Genomic DNA, 19,424 nt, shown 5'->3' on the forward strand with positions numbered 1-19,424 from the left:
TACAACAAGTAAATATATACCAGAAAAAAGCCTAGGGGGAGGGAAGCGAGCTCTCACCTTACTTGAATAAAAACTTCTCCCACATGCAGTCACAAAACAAAACATAAATTTTAAACACTTTGTATCATATTGTGGTGAGATAAATATCGATGTATCATCTGTTAAGATATATCATACTATATCCCGTTCCACAGGACAAATTTCTACTAGAAATATGAGGTTTTCCGTAGTTATATAGTAAGGGGATAATTCCAGAACCAGAAGGTCACAGTGCAACGAAAAAAAAAAAATAATACTCCAACTATTAAATGGGGGGCGGGACTCTTTTGACGCATAGCGTGAACTTCATCTTAGCGATAGCCCTAGGAGGTTTCGTCTCTATACTGGCGCTGCAAAATCCGCCGGAGCTTGTGAGCCCGAAATTCTCGGGAAGCTTAAACGAGACACTCATGGTAATATTGTTTATACTTCTCGAGCATTTCGGGCTCACGAGCTCCGATGGATCTTGCAGTGGAACCGGACGGAGCAAACCTCATAGCCAAACTCAAGAGAGGATTAAATCCGTCCGTATATGCATAATTGATAGATACATATTACCATTGTCAGACGCTTAGCAGGCGAAGGCTAACTAGCTCCACATGAGAAACCCCTGAGAGCTCACCAAGAAACGTTGTCAGGCAAAGTAACAATTCCACCTTCGTAATGCTGAGGATTCACTCAAGTGATTTATTCTTGACTGTAGGTCGTAAAGGATAAACGCTGGGGAGCTTATTCTCTCTTTACGCGTTCCTGCTCACACCGTGATTCGTAAAGAACGCAGATATACTATTGGGAATCGCTATCGTGACTACTGTACAAATACTGGCATCAAGTCAAATCAAAACATGTCCGTCATACAACAGGTATCAACTTAGTACCAAGGTGGCCCTTGGCGTCGGTGGCATTGTTAAAGATCAGGATATTGACTGTATTCTCAGGAAGTGCGCTGAGCTTGCCCCTCTCACCAAGATCGATGAGAGCCTGCTTAAGCTGAGCAGGAGTGATGCCACCGAACTGAGTCACATCAAGTGTCCCATCCTCGTTGTAGAACGACTCGACAGATACCGAGACGGGCATGTTCTTCTCGATGAACGATGCAGGATGAAAGCAGACATCCAGTTGGGAAGGATTGCCATGACTGCTGCAGTCGGGTTCCAGTTCGAGACCAAAGCCTTGCTGGCATCAGAAAGAACGGGGTTGAAGGTAGCTGTGCCGTGAAGAGACAGGTAGTAGGCGAGGAGTCCTGCAGTATGGGGGGACGCCATGGAAGTACCCCTAGAAACATGTGAGCGAAGGATATGTTAACAACATATTATCTACTTACGAGATGGTATTGGTGGCGGTCTTGCTGCCAATCCAAGTGCTCAAAATGTTGAGACCAGGGGCAAAGATGTCAACGCAAGGCCGCTGTAAACCACGATTCAGAATTTAACCTCTCTCTCAATATGTAGAGAAGGGACTCACAAGTTCGAAAAGTAAGCGCGGTCGTCACCGAGGTGCTGGCACCGACAGTCACAGCAAGTTCGGCTGCAGCAGGCGAGTAGTTGCAGGCATCCTTGTTGTCATTACCAGCAGCAACGGCAAAGTGCATTCCGTTGCGGACAGCAGCGTTAACGGCACGGTCGAGAGCAGGAGACTTGCCGCCACCGAGCGACATGTTGGCAACGGAGCCCTTGTGCGAGGTCTTGCCATGGCACGGAACTCCTTGATAGCTTCGATAGCCTTAGCTTGAGCTTGCTTGCTGGCCCAAGTAACACCAGCACGACATCGGCCATGGAACCACTGCCGTTTGAGCCAAGAACCTTGACGGCGTGGACCTGTGCCTTCTTGGCGACACCGTACTTCCTCGATGCAATGGTACCAGCACAGTGAGTACCATGACCATTACCGTCCTCGTCAACATCATTCTGAGGAACCGTGTAGCACGAATCTTGTCAAGCGTCGCATCGCTGAACTTGCCAGCCACACCCTTCAGTACCCCGTCGAAGATGTGTGTCAGCCCAGGTCCGTCGGTCAGCGGGCTGGTCTGACAAACAAACGCGTAAGCCACATGACTGCGCCTTGTGGCGGCTCATATCTCTCACCTCATCGTGCGACTGCACGGCCATCGCATGTGCATTAAGGTCGTCGAGCGTAGCCTCAGGCTTCAGCACGACAATGTACTGGTTCGGAATGATGGCCTGCTCGGCAGATGGGTGGGAAACAACAGGAGCAAGGTTGAGTCCAACATTGCCGCGGATGAGAGGCTCGGTGGATGTGCTAAAGGAGTGGCCAAGGCAGGAACGGCAAGGAGGCCAAGGGTAACTGCGACAGTGATCATGGCGAAAAACGAAAGGTAGTTATGTGGGGATGTAGTGGTCGATAGAGAGTACTCGAATGGGGCGGTTGCCCGCTCTTATTTGCCCGTGTGGGGTCCCGGTCCGGGGTCTGAATAAGCGCCAACCCGAAGGTGCGTCATTCCTCATTTGGCTCACTCTCGAACGCCGCCTCATTGTTTATTTGGACTATGTATGAATTGGGGTCTTCTTCGGAGGCTTCCTTGTCGTTCTGCGCAGGCCATGGATCATCTTAATACTGCATTTGGAGTGAACGTTGGTGGCTCTCTGCCTGTGTGTTCAAATTAAGGGGTCTGATGGTGTGCTCTTGCTCGTGGGGCTCGTGGGAAGAACATTTGCTGGCATAGATACGAGCCCATTGGTCAGCGATTAAGAAAGCGAGTACAAACAAGAACCGCCACAGTCTTATCTTTTCGGTTGGCTTCTTGTGGCCCACCAGGGCTGGCGTGTTTGAGCACCCCTCAATGCGTGGTGCGATGGCGCAATTACAGTTTCCGGCTGCTCATTTTCATTCGCAAATCATTCCCAACTTTGGCTTTAAGCTATTCGGGACGTGTACGTTTCACAAAACAAACTCATCAACAACATTAACATTCGAAATGGACACCAGGACAGATGTATGCGTATAAGTGTTGCCTGTCGGTGCCCTAAAATTGAATTAACCTCATGTCCAGGCATCCCGTCAATTGTGCAAATTCACCTGTCACTGACTCACAAAAACGTAAGGAGGATGAATATGATGTCAATTATCATCATGCAGACCAAGGGCCGAACAAGTCACGCGACCCGGATCATGCTACTGGCGTGTCAGGGCCGGTTGCGGAGGACTACAGACGACAAGTTAACGTTGGGAGACCAACCGTATCGCTATCTACTGTACAGCCAATTATGACTTGATCTTTTCCCGATGGCGTGACTCTGGACATCCAGATCGTACGTTACAAACCATTATGTTGGGTTGGTATATGATCACCTGCTTTGTCTTAGTCAAAACTTATCTTCATGCCGATACTAAAGGAGGCGTCATCCATTGACCGCTAACTGACTGTGGAGCCACGCTTTTTGATGGCGCTTAGGTCGCTTTTATCAGTAAATCCCCATTTCTCCTTTTCTCGGACAGATTTGACGATTCTGAGAACGGACATCTCTGCGCGTCGAGCCTTTACATCTGTATATACATTTTGTTTTATCCCATTCGGCTTTGTTTTGGCTGCGCACTCCTTTGATTGCGACCGCTTAGCTCAGCATACGAGAGAAACTCGGTGGCAGTCCATGCGCGCAAGCTTACTAACATAGTCCGGGGGCCTACTGACCGACTGAAATTATGTTCCAAGTTGAAAGAGCGATTGAAAATAAGAATTTAATTGTTTGTTGTAGTACATAGTTAGGAGCAATCTCGTCGTACGGAATATGTGCTGGGTCTCTCGGTGATGTTGAATATCGTTGTAGCCACGCAGCAGCTTGGGACCCGTCCATACCATGGTCATATCCATCGGCAAAACGTTGAGAACGAGCAGCGAACCTAATGAAAAAGTGAACAACCAACTAAAGTAGAGTTATAAGGTGGCATACTTGCGCATCGATAAAATTGGGGGTGATTCTAATGCCTTTAGTGCGTTCTCCTTCAACTTTTTTGAGCTACTATTAGGGGGATTATCTCGATAGTCTCTTTTTGCGTATCCCCAGACTTGCTCTATCATACTCAGCTCACAGTGGTACTTTGGGAGAAATACCACTTCAGTTCCCAGCTCTCGAGCAGCCTCTTGTAAGCCTGATTCACGATTATTGAAATCTGGCTGGTTCATCATTACCCGACGACAGCAACAGTCAGTCTTCCCTGGTTCACATCCCTTCGTGCAAACTGCGTTCAAATCGGCAAGATGACCGAGACCGCGCTCTCGAAGAATCCACGACATTCCCTTGAAACGATTGGGTTCGTTTGGGTCATAGAACTCCTGGGGTGAGCGTCTGGGCGAAAACCATTCTCCATTCTCACAAACACGCGTTTGTCGTCCTTGTCCTTGTAGTAAGGCCAGTCCAGAAGCGGACCCTTGGGCATTCCATAAGCGGAAAGTGAGGAAAGCGAGCGTTTCGTGTGCGAAGGAGCATTGTCGTACACAAATATGTGAGTGAACTGGGGGAAGTGTTCGTTGACAATTTTGACAGCATCCTCTAGTTGAAGAATGACACGGTCGTTTGTAAACCATCCATCTTTGTCGCCCCCGGGAAACATTGTTACTCTCGCAGATTCACTAGATTCATTGTGAGTTTCAGCAATACACATTCCACTGCAACTTACCCATTCGGTCCACGCAACCACCCAAACTCACACACAAAGTCGGCCACCATTAAACTACACCCTCTCCTTTCTTGTGTGGTACTGGGCTTTCTCCAACAAAGACCCATCGAACTTTACGACGATCGTTTGCGTAAAAAATTGTCTCGTCGTGAAACCACAAAATAATGGTTTCTCGCCAGGTAGTAATCGCAATGGACGTGTAGGATCTTCAACACCATCCCGATTATAAATTATTTGCCGCCGCTCGATTTTCTTCAGGAAAGGTATGTATACCTTTTGCCGGTCAACTACATCTTGTCGTTCGTGACCGTCAAAGTATTGGCCCACAGGTTCAGATCGCAAGAAAAACCAGCCGAGAGAGCCAGCGTTGTGCTGTTCGAAGACTAATCTTTTTCTTGATGTCCAGTGTTTTCCGAACCTCTGGATCAGACAGAAAGTCCACCACATCCTGTGCACCCGCCAACTTCCCAGCTTTCTGTAAGTGAAGCCTGATTGCAGATGACATCCTCATCCTCCAGTGTGGATACGTTCCACCAACCTTGGATATTCCCAGGTAAGTCACCATAATTGATGAGTCGACGGGTCCATTTACGGATGTTTGGGCATATGTATCTCTTCGATTATGCATACGTGCTGCATCCTTGGATGCCTGAATAAATTTCTTTCCTTTTGGCTCAGCCTCAAGGAATTGGTTCAGACAGGCTTGTATTGCAGTGTATCGCTCAGCAGTGATCCGGTCCAGGTCTTTGTACTTGTATCCACCTGATGGAAGTTGGGTCCGGCGTGCAGAATCAAGTGTGGCAAGTGCTGTCTGCGCTTGGGCAACAGTTGGTGGGCGGTAATAACTAAGTTCCCATGGAGTTCTCCACTGCTAGAGCCAGAGTCGGAATCTCCTTCAGAATCAGAAGAGTCAGAGTCAAAGAATTGGGGGAATTGGGATAAGCTGGAGGATGATCCAGTTCGGAGCCACAGGGGTCAGGGGCTGCTCCAGTAAGTCATTTAATTTGCATAATCTGCTTAAAGAGCCAACCTATATAGACTACATCCACTCCTAGTCTGCAGAGTGATGTCTCAGAGTCATTGTACAAGTCCAGTGGCTTGAATACACTTTTGTTGTTGTTGTCTTCATTGTCAAAATGAGCTGTTTTTATACGTTTTTGCTACCATGATATCAAAAAAATTCATAAGATCTATTTGACACACTTACATTGGCCCTGGCCTTTTCAAGAGCCTGTAATTGCTGCCTTTTTTTATTGTGATAGTCATTGGGAAGTATGGTTGCTCACTCAATCTAGTTAGCGGTCCCCCGGACTGTGTTAGTAAGCTTGCGCGCATGGACTGCCACCGAGTTTCTCGTATGCTGAGCTAAGCGGTCGCAATCAAAGGAGTGCGCAGCCAAAACAAAGCCGAATGGGATAAAACAAAATGTATATACAGATGTAAAGGCTCGACGCGCAGAGTGTCCGTCTCAGAATCGTCAAATCTGTCCGAGAAAAGGAGAAAATGGGGATTTACTGATAAAAGCGACCTAAGCGCCATCAAAAAGCGTGGCTCCACAGTCAGTTAGCGGTCAATGGATGACGCCTCCTTTAATGCGGAACAAAGCGCTAAAACCAGAGGCCGGGCAGAGCTCTTGACTTACGATGTCACCGCTTTATTGGTTGAATACAAGCTACATAGTTAAATACTCATGATCGCTAGCCGACTCGCTACTATTAAGTGCAAGGATAAATACGTTTTGTACGACGTTAAATGCTGAAAAGCTACAAATGCAAGAGAACTTGTGACGCACCTAGATGAATATTGAGGAAACACCCAACAGGAGCACTGTATGACAGAATAAAACAATGTATTGTTGGGTAAATAACTACATCGTAAGTAAGGGAATATAAGAGTATGTAAAGATTAAATACGTTTGGGTAAATTGAAAGGCAATTTGCTATATTGGGGCTTACTCAAATACAAAAGGAAGTTTAAAGGGAATGGAGAGGATCACGCGTGTGTAACTATCAAAGACATTGGAATTCTACTTTATCTGATCACTACTAATCAGTGCACTTGTGGGCAGTTGAATTTGCGCAAATTGCCGATGAATGAATGGCTTACCATGAATGAGAAACAAAGCCAATTGTATGCTATGATAACCTAAGGTCCCAATAGCCAGCTATCAAAGAAGCAAATTGATCGCAAACTGCTTAAATATATCTACCGTTTGGGTAATAGAAAAGCTTGTATTCTGTCTTGTGCAAAACATACTAACACATTTTTGATCGTCAACTGTTCGTTTTTGGTCTAACAAATGTATCTTGATACAGAGATATACCCTGATTTTTTTCTCAACGAAGCCAGAAATTTATCCGAGGGCCTACCTTATCTTCTTGACCTTTCAAAGGTTTCCGCAGATCTAGGCTCCATAGCAGGTCATAAGGGCTTCATGGTTGGTTTCAAATAGCATTAATCAATATAGTAACAATCAGGCGTACAGAGATACCTGAAAAACACAAGAGATGAATCCAGTCCCTAGTGGAATTATTGTATTGGTTAAACTCGTAACTCCGATCTATTACCCCCTTTCGGACAAGGCCAATGGGTCATGTCACAAATAATAACAGAGATTAACATTGCCTTAAGCCTCCTAGAAGTCGGAAATGAGCATGAAATTAATATCCAGCACTACGGTTTGTGTACGGAATTCCACCAGTTAAATAATCCAAAGTCGCTCGACATATCATTGGTTCCATTTTCAATAAATGCTCCGGCTCCCCTTCCACAACAAAGTAGTGGTAATAAATTACATTATAAGTTCAAGCGGCACATACTTAATGCTCTGGTACGTTTGTTCAAGTTGGCTTGAACGTGGCATATCTGATATGTATGACATGTTGCTAAACCAAGTAAAGGTTACCCCTAGGTTCAATTGCAAGCACGTTCTTGGACCATATTCATTTACATATAGCTATGAGAACAAACTAATGATCGTATGGATCATTTCAAAAGTGTGTTAACTTACCCACGGTTTTAATGTTGACGTGACACAGTGTTTGCTATTGATGTGCTCCATCAAGGCCAATATGGTCTGCAATCGCCTAATAGTATCCTAGGTTCTCTATATACTTGTATAGACCAAAGAACTCAAAAAGATGTTTAGTCGTCATACACCTTACTTACTAGTAGGTTGGGACGTCAAGCATCACACTAATACCTTAAAACGGCATAAGCGCCAGCTCTGAGCATACAAAGGACCATGGGCGCTCCCAAGTACCTTACAACTCCAGCGGTTCTAGTAGAGTTTGTATCTTGGCAGGTGATGTAAGTGAAACCCTTCAGACTAGACAAAAACATCCATTTTTGTGGTTGGCCACCAGTATCATACAATCAGTCCAGTTGCTAGTCTACAACTCTTCCCGAGACAACGCAAGTCGCCAACCGCTCAACCTGCCAGCTCTGATGTAGTATTACGCGCCTTTCCCAAATGAGGCTACTGCAGCTTATTTGGGCACTTCCACCCCTCCTTCGTGAGGCATGGTACAAAAATGCATCCAGGTTGTGTGAGAAACAGGCTTAAATGGTCTGAAAGCCAAGTTAATAAACACAGCTACCTTATATGGTTTCTGTACGAGTTTTCTATCCAGTTGCAAGCTTCTTGTACTACAAAAATAATCCACACTAGGTACTCGTAACTTCCAAACCGCTACATCCCATTTCTCAGAGACTCCTACCCAAGCGCTTGCGTCTCCTGGTTCGCCCCCAGGCTATCCACGCTTTAGCCCAAGCAAAGTTGCTCTTTCTTTGGCATCTCTATGTTGATCCGCATCAACGTAAAGTAGCTATCACTATAGTTGAGTCAAGTGTGTACAGTAGACTCTTGTTTTACACTCATTGACGGTACGACATGCTCGTTTTATTCGTCATGTCAGTTTGTGCTTGGCCAATATGTATGTGGATATGGCCTGGTGGGCATGGTTCAAAATCGCGAAAATCATTGAGGGCTAATGAGAGGATGCATCACGACCTACTATATACAATAGCTGATTTCCAATATTCAACATCTCTGAGATGGAGCCGTAATAAACTTGGGCACTCACAACCGGTAAAAACTTAGCTAAGAAACCTAAATATCTGCCAGTGCTTGAGAAGTGTGAATGAGATCATCCCGATCATATCGTTTAAGCTTCTCGGAAAATCACAAGCTCATGAGCCCGGCGGACTTTTCAGAGCAGGAGTTCACTGTATACCACTCGTATGTGTTAATGAAGGCTAAGTGTAGATTTTTTAGAAATTTCAATTCGAGGTATCGCTAAGTAATCCACCACATAGTGTCGTTTATTCGTACATTTTAATGTCAAAGATGTATATGCTTAATTCATGTATTGCTAGACGTTTTAGTACCAGGGGTAGCCAGCCGCGTTGGTAGCATTATTGAAAGCCAAGATATTGACCGTTTCGGGAGGAAGGTCGTTGAGCTTGTCTCTCTCACCAAGTTCGATCAGGGCCTTCTTGAGCTGAGCAGGAGTGATGCCACCGAACTGAGTCACATCAAGTGACCCATCCTCGTTGTAGAACGACTCGACAGATACCGAGACGGGCATGTTCTTCTCGATGAACGATGCAGGGATGAAAGCAGACATCCAGTTGGGAAGGATTGTGACTGCTGCAGTCGGGTTCCAGTTCGAGACCAAGCCTTGCTGGCATCAGAAAGGACGGGGTTGAAGGTAGCTGTACCACGAATAGAAAGGTAGTAGGCAAGAAGACCGGCAACATGAGGGGACGCCATGGAAGTGCCACTGAAAATGGAATGAAACTCTATCTGCATGACAAAAGACGCCACTCACGAGAGAATAGACTGAGCGGTGTATCACCGATCCAAGTGCTCTTGTGTTGAGACCGGGCGCGAAGATATCGACACACTTGCCACTACAAAAATTGACAGATCCCTCCAACCAAGGGATACGTATAGAACTCACTAGTTCGAAAAGTAAGCACGCTCGTCACCAATGGTACTGGCACCGACAGTTACGGCAAGTTCGGCCCCAGCTGGAGAGTAGCTGCAGGCGTCCCTTGTCATTACCGGCAGCAACGGCAAAGTGCATTCCGTTGCGGACAGCGGTGTCGATAGCAGTATCAAGAGAAGGAGACTGCTACCTCCAAGCGACATGTTGGCAACGGAGCCCTTATGCGAGGTCTTGCCAGTGGCACGGAACTCCTTGATAGCTTCGATAGCCTTGGCTTGAGCTTGATTGCTGGCCCAGACGACACCAGCAATGACATCGGACATTGGACCACTGCCGTTTGAACCAAGAACCTTGACGGCGTGAACCTGTGCCTTCTTAGCGACGCCATATTTCGCGCTAGCAATGGTGCCAGCACAGTGGGTGCCATGGCCGTTACCATCTCATCAACGCCGTCTTCGATAGCCGTATGCCCCCAGTGGGCGCGGCCTTCAAATTCTACATGATCAATGTTGATGCCAGTGTCGATAACATAGACATCAACGCCCTCGCCACCGGTGGAGTCGTAGACATACGCGGAAAAGGTCGATAAGCTAAGCTTTCACGATGAGAGATACGAGCCAGACCCCATGGGCTGGCTTTTTGGGTATCATATTTTTCGACAGGCTCGCGGATTGCATAAACAACCTGGTCCCGTTCAATGTAATCCACCTCAGGCATAGCGCGAATTTTGTCAAGCGTCGCATCGCTGAACTTGCCAGCCACACCTTCAGTACCCCGTCGAAGATGTGTGTCAGCCCAGGTCCGTCGGTCAGCGGGCTGGTCTGAAAAACAAACGCGTCAGCCACATGACCGTGCCTTGTGGCGGCTCATATCTCTCACCTCATCGTGCGACTGCACGGCCATCGCATGTGCATTAAGGTCGTCGAGCGTAGCCTCAGGCTTCAGCACGACAATGTACTGGTTCGGAATGATGGCTTGCTCGGCAGAGGGTGGGAAACAACAGGAGCAAGGTTGAGTCCAACATTGCCGCGGATGAGAGGCTCAGTGGATGTGCTCAAAGGAGTGGCCAAAGCAGGAACAGCAAGGAGGCCAAGGGTAAACTGCGACAGTGATCATGGCGAAAAACGAAAGGTAGTTATGTGGGGGATATTGGCGGTGAGCAATCGAATAGGGCCGCGCCCGTCTTATCTACTCGTATGGGTAACGGATACTGCGGTGCTCGCAATGTAAGTTCGGCTACCCTCGGGATATCCAGATAGCCTGGGGTGCCAAACTGTATAACTTACCATCTGGAATCTCACGGCTGTATAATGATATGTACTACTTGCCCTTTACATACTACATAAAATCTCAAGCTTCTTTCGGTACAAACATTTCTCAATGGAACCCAACTCCCAGGCAGATAGATGTGTTGATATCAATAAGATACGGGTCCGGAAACGTGGCTAGTATCGAAGTCTCTCAGCGGACGGAAGTTGCAAGAGCAAGGTTCTCCCTAGGAAATTATATCTCATCTTATTTTCCAGCACAAGGGTGTTGACTATCGCCTACTCGCCGCTTCGAGCGACCGCTATTATTGAATATACGTATGAAGCACAGGCTGGAAACTACAATCCATAAGTTATTCGATGCATTTACGAATGCTGGGAGCGGATAAGGCGCATCTATGAGCTCGGGCCACATAAGTTTGAATTGTCGTTAATCAGGCCCTTGGGAAACCTTCATTCAGAAAGTGCTAATCCAACGCATACATGCAACCGTAGACCGATTGTACAGCCGGCCGCACATGCACGTGTTGGGTGAGAAGCCAACAAAGGAGCTGTCACCTACTTTATTACACTTATCGGATGAGTTACGACGGCGCAATCTATATTACCCATACAGGGATGCCCCAGTCTTGGACACACATAGCGAACCAGCCTACCGTAAGCCTCCCTTGAATGGTGGAGTTACCAATTCATGCCTGAGCCCATCAGTTACCAATTATGTCGTCCGGCACCACAGGCTATCCAGTCCTTCCGGACATATAGTGGTGTCAGCAGCTGGCCTTATGTTATGAACATCACAACAATCTCACATTGCGCCCGGGGTTCTTCACCTGAATTCTTATCAAAGGGTCTAATCGTGTACCCTCGCTCCCGATCCTTGTGAGGAATTCACTTGATTGCATATGTACCAGCTCACGAGTTATTGGTCTAGACATTCAGCTCTTTATCTGACAGGATCTAATAGCAATTTAGTTCATAAATTTTCAAATTAAAAATCTCTCCCAGAGCATTGTACCTTCCGAATGAATGATTCTATAATGAACTACACGTTGCTATCAATACCGTCGCACGTTCCTTCCCGTAATCGGGCTAAGATACGATATCGAACTACTCAGCTTATGGCTTGCAATTGACTGTATTCAACTACAAAGGCGTAAGTATATGCACTCTTGAGCCGGTTGTATCTCATCCCTTCTGAATCTTTCCCGTTCTCTTCTGGCCTTCACCATGAGTCCGTATTTGCTCCATTTGAAGCTTTTTTTCTGCGCCTCCTTTTCTGAACATGACCATAACTCCGCAACACGCTGGGAGTTAAGTTGCTTAACAAGAAATCATTCAATGCACTGGTTCTATGGGTGGTATCTACCGAAGTGATTCCAACCAGTATAGGACATATCAGCACAATAGGAGGCTCTTTGCACGGACTCTAAGCTTATAAGATTCCTATAGTCAAGCTTGGTTTCGTCTGATACCAAGAAATCGAGCATAAACTAAACGTTCAATCCCATAGCTGACATAACTCTCTTATAAGCGCCAGTTTGGATCTATTTGCGTGGCGCCACAAGTACACCCACCTTTCCCACCTCGGCCAAATCATCTCAAGGTAATTAACGCGCTCGTTCAAACGTTTACGCATATTTTAAATATACATCTATCCAGTCTACCATCATGTCCTTGTTTGGCTTCCGTAAATGGCCCACGCCCGTAGTCTTGCCCGACCGGTTCATCCCGATCTAACGATAGGACCATGTACTAGATCGCTAAGCCCCTCTGGCCGTTTGGGATCGCGACGTTGGTAACTTATTACCTCGTTTCTTCTGCTCAGGAGGCTGGAGTTCGGTGTACGTCTCATTGTTCACTCTTGAACAACCAAATGCTTATAACATACTCCCCCATTGCATTATTTTAAATATACATTTCTATCCAGTCTACCATCATGTCCTTGTTTGGCTTCCGTAAATGGCCCACGCCCGTAAGTCTTGCCCCGACCCGGTTCATCCCGATCTAACGATAGGACCATGTACTAGATCGCTAAGCCCCTCTGGCCGTTTGGGATCGCGACGTTGGTAACTTATTACCTCGTTTCTTCTGCTCAGGAGGCTGGAGTTCGGTGTACGTCTCATTGTTCACTCTTGAACAACCAACTATGATGCTTATAACATACTCCCCATTGCATTATAGCCGAAGAACACAGGAACAACCCCAAGAACCCATACGCAGCCCAGATTGCAGCAGCCAAGGCCCACCATTAGCTACACCACATGTCTAGTTGAAAAATAGAATTTTCGCCGAGCGAGTAAATTTTTGTTGATGCGTGCATGCGTGGGAGGGCGTTAGAAATCTTCGAGTCTGTAGACTTCGTACGCGGGCTCTTCGTAAGGGTGTGCCTATCTCTTATTAATTTAGACGGTATCGCGAGTTGGGTTGGGTGTGGAATGGGGACTTGCCTTGCGTAGCTCCTGGATGACATGCTTGACCGTGTCTGGTCCGCCGGAAACTACAACTTCGGCTTTTTCTTCTTGGACTAATTCGGCTTGGCCTATGTCCCCTATGGATGGATTCGCACCCGCCATGGGCCGGAATTGGCCAGTGCCTTGGGAAACGAATGCACATTCTTGGTACAGGCCGATCTGTACATGATCTACATGTGTATCCTATATCAGGGTCGAGGAGACATATACTAACCTGGCCAACCGTGCCCAGCTCCTTTGGAACAGATTTAAACAGCGCAGAAAGCACACGTTGGGTTTGCCCTACAGGAGTAAAGAATACAAGTTTATACCTCGACATGATATTGGTGGTCGTGGAGGCTAAGATGGATAAATTAAAATGCATTTAGTCAAAAATTAATGATTGGTTTCCCTGTCTTGGTCTTCTTCTACGACTTCATCCGTCACACCTTCTTTTATATCGTCCTCGTTGATCTCCATCGCACCAACCATCCATTGTGCACCTTCATCCCATTCCACAAGCTCTGCCTCTCCAGCGGTGTTCTCCCGGCCCCGTTTTTGATATCGATCAGTGATGGCTGGGCACCTGCTAGCTTTTGAACGGTCGATAGGTGTTTGTTCGTCGCTGCCCAGTGCAGCGGTGTAGATTTTGAATTGTTTGGTTGAGAAGGAGTGACGAGGGGAGAAGCGGGAGAAGGTAGGTCAGGATATCTATCAGAGCAATTAGCATGCAAATTAAATGTGAGCCGAGAAGAAACTACCCACCATCGTGGCCATTGGCAGAAACCATATGCAGCACCGTATTTCCATTCTCATCCCTTGCACTCGCAGTAGCCTCAACCCCAAACTTATCCACAAACAGGCGGACATCATCAATATCCCCATACCGACATGACAGAATCAAGTCATCATAGTCTTCGTTCGTCGGGCCAGTCATCGTGAGTCAAGAGAGCAAATTAGATTCCAAGGCGGAGATGTGGTGGACATAAATTTACTGTTTGATAAGATAAGATTCCAGCCTACACAGCCACACTCCACAACCGCATTGGTGGCTGGTCCTAACGACGACACTACCATGTCCTCCAACGTCTCGTTCACCGTTCGTCCGCCACCACGGACGTTCGAAACTGATACCCCTGAGCCATCTCGTCCTGGCTCTGCATCTCCGTCCGATTCAGACGCGCTTCCACGTGCCAGGCCCAAGAAGAGGCAGTGGGAATCATATACTGCCAATGATAGTAGCGACGAGGATGAACATGATACCAAAGAGATGATCACCGGGTTCGACGCAATGGGTGTACAGCGGTAAGTTTACTTCCTACTTGATTGCCCTTAACTCCTCTCCCCTCCCTTTTCTAATTATGAATGAACTGGCACCATTAAACTCACCACCCAGCTCTTTCCCAGATCAGACGGCAAATCATCCAAACCCGCTGGCCCACTCATAATTCCCGCTCAAAAAAACCGCGATTGGCGCGCAGAGTCGATGGCGCGCAAGCGACACCAGATGTATGTTCCCGAGGGAGCAAAAGTCGGTACAGGTGTCGATGGGAGCCAAGGTGGTCTTGGTACCCGAGGGAAGATTAACGACGGACCACAGTTGAGCGGGCTGATCGTGACCAAGGTCAAGCAGGAGGATGGCGAGGACATCAAGATGGAGGAAGTTGACGTGGAGGTCAAGGAAGAGCAGGATGAGCCGGCCAAGGAAGAAGAACCGATGGACGAAGACCAGAAGGCACTTCGAGCATTGTTGAGAGGTGAACAAGGGAACGAAGTCAAGCGTGAGATTGCCGCTATTTCTGTCCAGGACCAGCCTGGAGGATGGGCGCAACCCAAAACGGAAGCGGACGCGTTCAAGGAGGATTTGGCGACGAGGCCGGACGAGGTGAGCCCCCGTTTTTTATTCACTGTTATTCTACACAACGCTTATACGTCGGGATAGGCAAGTCTAGACGACTACGACCGTGTTCCCATCGAGCTCTTTGGGGAAGCGATGCTCCGTGGTATGGGCATGGGCAGACCATCCAAAAAGGCCATCAGCCATATATTCCCGAAGCACGCCCCGCCTTGCTCGGTATCGGTGCCAAACCCCGGCCAGTTGACGAAGTCGACCAAGGAAAAGGCAAAAAATTCGCCAGGCCGGATAAGCGATATGTACCTATTTTAAAGGTAGAGAGGAACGGGAGCGGGCAGGTAAGTTGCTAATTATTATTTTTAAAGAGAGCCTGGAGCTCATGATGCATTGGTACGAATAGAGCTCGAGAAGGACGAGCAGGAGTCGAAGTAAATCCCCTCAAAGGGACCGGGAGTCAGACCGAAAGGACAGGGATCGACGCGATCGGGATTATGATCGTCGAGACCGAGACCGGGATCGTGATTATGACCGAGACAAGCGTCGGGACCGAGACTATGATCGTGACAAGAGGCGAGACTATGACAGTGACCGCGATCGCGACCGAGAAAAGAGGCGGGATCGTGACGACGACAAGGAGAGGAGGCGGGATTACGATGATAGGGACAGGCGGAGGGATGATGATAGGGACCGAAGACGGGATAGGGATAGGGATGATAGGCGGGATAGGGACAGGGACAGGAGGCGCTGATAGAGGGGGATTGCAAGAACTGTCAGTTCCCTGATCTTTTACCGAATGTACTCGCCCGTTGTATTCCAGGTGCCTTGTTTTATATGCAACACCATTTCGCCGACCTTGGAGGCTTGTTGACACCTTCATCACTGTAATCTCAGTTTGCTTATTCCACGGAAGGTACTTCTGCGAATAAACACGCATAGCTCGAGGGGTATTAGTGCTCACGCGCCAAGTCATGTTTGCCTACTTGCTCGCCACTCGATCAACGGCCCCAAACTGCTAGGCTACCCGCTATGTGCGCTCGAATCTTTCCACATGCCTCGCTTTTGGCCACGCAGCATTGATATTATTCATGATCACGCGTGCCTTATGATCTGATCCATCGGTCTCGGTCTATGATTGACGTGGATCATACCACGGACGGACAAGCCGACCAGCGTTCGGCTCCGCTCGTATATAACCATAGTTTCCGTCCGTTTTCGCAACCCCCACCCCGATCTAGAAACTCGAACCATGTCTCTTTCCGCTGCTGCAATCTCCAAAAACTATGATGCTTTAGCCCAGTTAATCTCGTCCTGGGTCGAAGCCAATCCCCCCAACAAAGACAGAGAAGTAAGTGAAGAGTGCAAGGAACGAGCAGTCACGATCGCGCTTCGAACGCGTCCGTTTCTCAAGAGCGAGGGTGAAGGATTGTTGAGTGGTGTACATGCGAGGGGGAAGAATATGTGGGTGCATGTGCCTAGTTCCAAGGTACGCACCAGTACGTTGCATTTCGGTTATCCCACCTTCATAGCTTGTCCAGTGGAGTGGTCCAACAATTCAACACAAGCCGTTTGAGGGTGACTTTGCGTTTGGTCCTGAAAGTGCGAGTGAGGAGGTTTATGAGCGGTTGGTCGTCAGACCGGGTGTAAGTTCACAAACACGTCTACTTAAAAAAAAGGGGGGGGGGTGATTAACTTAGTCTTGGGGTAGATAATAGACACGGTGCTTGGAGGGGGAGTAGGATGTATCCTTGCGTAAGTAATCTCCAAACTCGATCAAGGCTGGTTTACAAGCTTGTTCAACTCAGATACGGACAAACCGGATCGGGCAAGGTGCGTGTACTGATCAAACTCCATCATCCCTGTTAAAATCAGCCCCTCTAACCCTCTGGTTAGACGTACACGATCTCGTCTCTGGAGGAGATTGTTTCACATGACATTTTCCCGGCCGCTGAATCCTATGCGTCCACTCATTTTGCCAACTTCCCTACTGCCCCAAGGGACGTGTTTGCGGTAGGGATCAGCATGTACGAGTTGCTCGGGAACAAGGTCACCGACTTATTGGATAGGGATAGCCCGGAGGTGGATATAGCCGAAGACAAGGTAAGTCCCATGTGAGCGGAAACATAAGGACTATACCTGAATCGAACAGTTTGGAGGCATCAAAGTATCAGCCAAAGTTATTCCTGTAACTGACGCAGAAGAATTGGCCAAGATGATTGCTACTGCCGTGTCTCATAGGCGAACCTCCACAACGCTGAAAAATGAAACGTCTTCTCGCTCGTATGATTTGTCTTTTTCATTGCGTCTGCCTGTTTTCTGACACGCATACAGGCACTGTGTTTTGAATATCATTGTCACGAATACTTTGGTCCCGCTGTAGAACCTGGGCGTTTGGTTTTGGTTGATTTGGCAGGCTCAGAGCGCGCGGCGGATAGGACGGCACATACTAAGGAGTTGATGAATGAGGTTAGTTCTTCGGGTATTCAATACATTCATCATGTTAATTTGGAACCCAGGCTCGACTAATAAACACCTCACTCATGGCCCTGAAAGATTGTGTCCGGGGTCGTGCATTAGTCGAAGCTGAGCGTTCGAAGAGGGGTGACGGTAACGCCGGATTTCAACATATACCATACAGGCGAGTCGTTGACTCTTAGTATGCTCTTGATTGCGATACTAAAGATGACATAGGGGCTCAAAGCTCACACTTGCGCTGAAGGTATTTTACCTCGTATACCCTTCTTGAAAAATATCTTGATAGTCAAAAAGCCTGTGTTCGACGTTGAAGCAACCCGCCATTCCAGGACAGTGATCATCGCGCATGTATCCCCGCATTTAGCTGATGCGTCACACTCCAGCGTATGTTCTTCGCTCTAAGCATTCTATTTGGTCCGCTCACCATTGTTGATGTAGAATACCCTAACATACATTGCTCCGTTCCACGTAACCGCGACTTCCCAATCGGCCGCTTCCTCCACAACGTCTCCAGCAACATGGTCAAACGAAGCTTTCCGCACCTGGGTGACTAAAACTTCCTCAAAAATTGATTCTGAGAAGCTTGTACCATTCGAATCGGGAAAACAAATGTGCGAATTAGAGGAGAGTGTGTTCATACAACGGTGTTTGGACTCCCAAAACGATGGGCTAGACAAACCGTTGACAGAAGCTGGTGCAAAAGCGTTTTATGATAAACTATGGGGAATGGTGGGTAAGTATTTTTCTCCGGTCATAGAAGTGGGATGTATACCGATTATCGAGATAGTTGAGGCAAAGCGAAATTCACGGCCCGAGGAGCTTCGGACTTTGATGTATAATCCCCCTTCGACCTGGTCGCATTTTCAAGTTAGAGATTACATAGAGAAAGAACTTCCTTCGGTTGACCTTGATAAGCTAATGCCTACTATGGCGCCTAACCCGAGGAGGGGAAAGGATTTCATCAACGGCATGGGTGAGTGCCAGATGTTTTTCTTCCCTAAAGGACGCCCCTAACTGTTATGCATAGGAGAGGCAGAGTTTATCCTCACTGTGACTTCTTCGAACAAAGACGGCGAGGCTGTGAGTATAGAACATGCAAAGGGCCTTCACACTAAACTATGGAAAATCGAAAGTGAGTCCCCTAAATGACTCACTGGTAGTATTGGCTCTAATAGTTTGACTGAATTTCCTGAAGACGATACTTGGAACGCGTCTCGTACCGAGGCTTTAACTCAACGGGATCCTAACGGAGGAAATGGTGCATATGATGCATTCAACGAGGAGCGGCTAAATGACCCCGCCATATATGCACTTGTTTACGGGAGTCAACCCCCCCCCCCTAGCTAGAAGATTTTAGAGCATAATATAAACGTAGATTATAACTCAACTACGATCGCGCGAACCATAGTAATATAGCACTTCGTCTAGTTTCAAGAAACTATGTTACTAAAATAGTAGCTTCACGTTTCTGCTATAAGCAATTAATGAAGTTCGTCTGTTGCTCTTTTGTTGTGTGTATTCCTATCATTTTGTTATCAGAATGATCTACTAGGTTCTGTGCATGGAAAGACTTCTGTAGCTACAGCTAGATTAAATGTGGACCTGGCGCTTGGCCGATGAGCTGAGGTCAGCAGGCTCGCTGAACCTGTGCTTACTTGCGCCCCTTGACCATATGGGCTCTGTTCTTCTAGTAGGTAGCTTGACCTCGGCAACTAATGATGTGTGCGGATTATGTCTTTCGAACGGTTAGATC

At 47.5% G+C, this 19,424-nt stretch overlaps 6 protein-coding genes across 6 annotated transcripts; 3 read left to right on the forward strand and 3 right to left on the reverse strand.

Annotated features, from left to right (window-relative positions):
* Nucleotides 1-891: 891 nt before the first annotated feature.
* Nucleotides 892-4,781, reverse strand: RhiXN_07331 (Retrovirus-related Pol polyprotein from transposon TNT 1-94; the record flags this gene model as incomplete). Its single annotated transcript, XM_043327147.1, has 11 exons — nt 892-1,122; nt 1,179-1,314; nt 1,364-1,446; nt 1,532-1,723; nt 1,803-1,880; nt 1,928-2,065; nt 2,124-2,298; nt 3,781-3,897; nt 3,948-4,330; nt 4,372-4,627; nt 4,675-4,781. The coding sequence occupies 11 exons, from the start codon at nt 4,779-4,781 to the stop codon at nt 892-894; spliced, it is 1,896 nt and encodes a 631-aa protein (XP_043185619.1).
* A 4,275-nt stretch (nt 4,782-9,056) lies between these two features.
* Nucleotides 9,057-10,529, reverse strand: RhiXN_07332 (uncharacterized protein; the record flags this gene model as incomplete). Its single annotated transcript, XM_043327148.1, has 7 exons — nt 9,057-9,355; nt 9,397-9,481; nt 9,534-9,588; nt 9,639-9,991; nt 10,042-10,121; nt 10,199-10,442; nt 10,506-10,529. 7 exons carry the CDS (start codon nt 10,527-10,529, stop codon nt 9,057-9,059), a joined length of 1,140 nt encoding a protein of 379 aa, XP_043185620.1.
* A 2,301-nt stretch (nt 10,530-12,830) lies between these two features.
* Nucleotides 12,831-13,146, forward strand: RhiXN_07333 (ATP synthase j chain; the record flags this gene model as incomplete). The annotated part of the gene is made up of 3 exons (XM_043327149.1): nt 12,831-12,866; nt 12,922-13,006; nt 13,076-13,146. 3 exons carry the CDS (start codon nt 12,831-12,833, stop codon nt 13,144-13,146), a joined length of 192 nt encoding a protein of 63 aa, XP_043185621.1.
* Nucleotides 13,147-13,296: 150 nt separating this feature from the next.
* RhiXN_07334 (ankyrin repeats) lies at nt 13,297-14,281 on the reverse strand (the record flags this gene model as incomplete). Its single annotated transcript, XM_043327150.1, has 5 exons — nt 13,297-13,524; nt 13,580-13,704; nt 13,794-13,969; nt 14,022-14,055; nt 14,110-14,281. 5 exons carry the CDS (start codon nt 14,279-14,281, stop codon nt 13,297-13,299), a joined length of 735 nt encoding a protein of 244 aa, XP_043185622.1.
* A 138-nt stretch (nt 14,282-14,419) lies between these two features.
* Nucleotides 14,420-15,947, forward strand: RhiXN_07335 (G-patch domain protein; the record flags this gene model as incomplete). Its single annotated transcript, XM_043327151.1, has 5 exons — nt 14,420-14,649; nt 14,752-15,229; nt 15,287-15,347; nt 15,401-15,537; nt 15,600-15,947. The coding sequence occupies 5 exons, from the start codon at nt 14,420-14,422 to the stop codon at nt 15,945-15,947; spliced, it is 1,254 nt and encodes a 417-aa protein (XP_043185623.1).
* Nucleotides 15,948-16,445: 498 nt separating this feature from the next.
* On the forward strand, nt 16,446-19,018 carry RhiXN_07336 (kinesin motor domain protein; the record flags this gene model as incomplete). Its single annotated transcript, XM_043327152.1, has 13 exons — nt 16,446-16,682; nt 16,735-16,839; nt 16,905-16,948; nt 17,002-17,026; nt 17,090-17,296; nt 17,346-17,499; nt 17,577-17,662; nt 17,713-17,803; nt 17,958-18,055; nt 18,110-18,404; nt 18,459-18,644; nt 18,699-18,803; nt 18,867-19,018. The coding sequence occupies 13 exons, from the start codon at nt 16,446-16,448 to the stop codon at nt 19,016-19,018; spliced, it is 1,785 nt and encodes a 594-aa protein (XP_043185624.1).
* Between the last annotated feature and the right edge of the window lie 406 nt (nt 19,019-19,424).

The sequence above is a fragment of the Rhizoctonia solani genome, chromosome 13 (genome assembly GCF_016906535.1).
Source record: "Rhizoctonia solani chromosome 13, complete sequence".
NCBI lineage: Eukaryota > Fungi > Basidiomycota > Agaricomycetes > Cantharellales > Ceratobasidiaceae > Rhizoctonia > Rhizoctonia solani.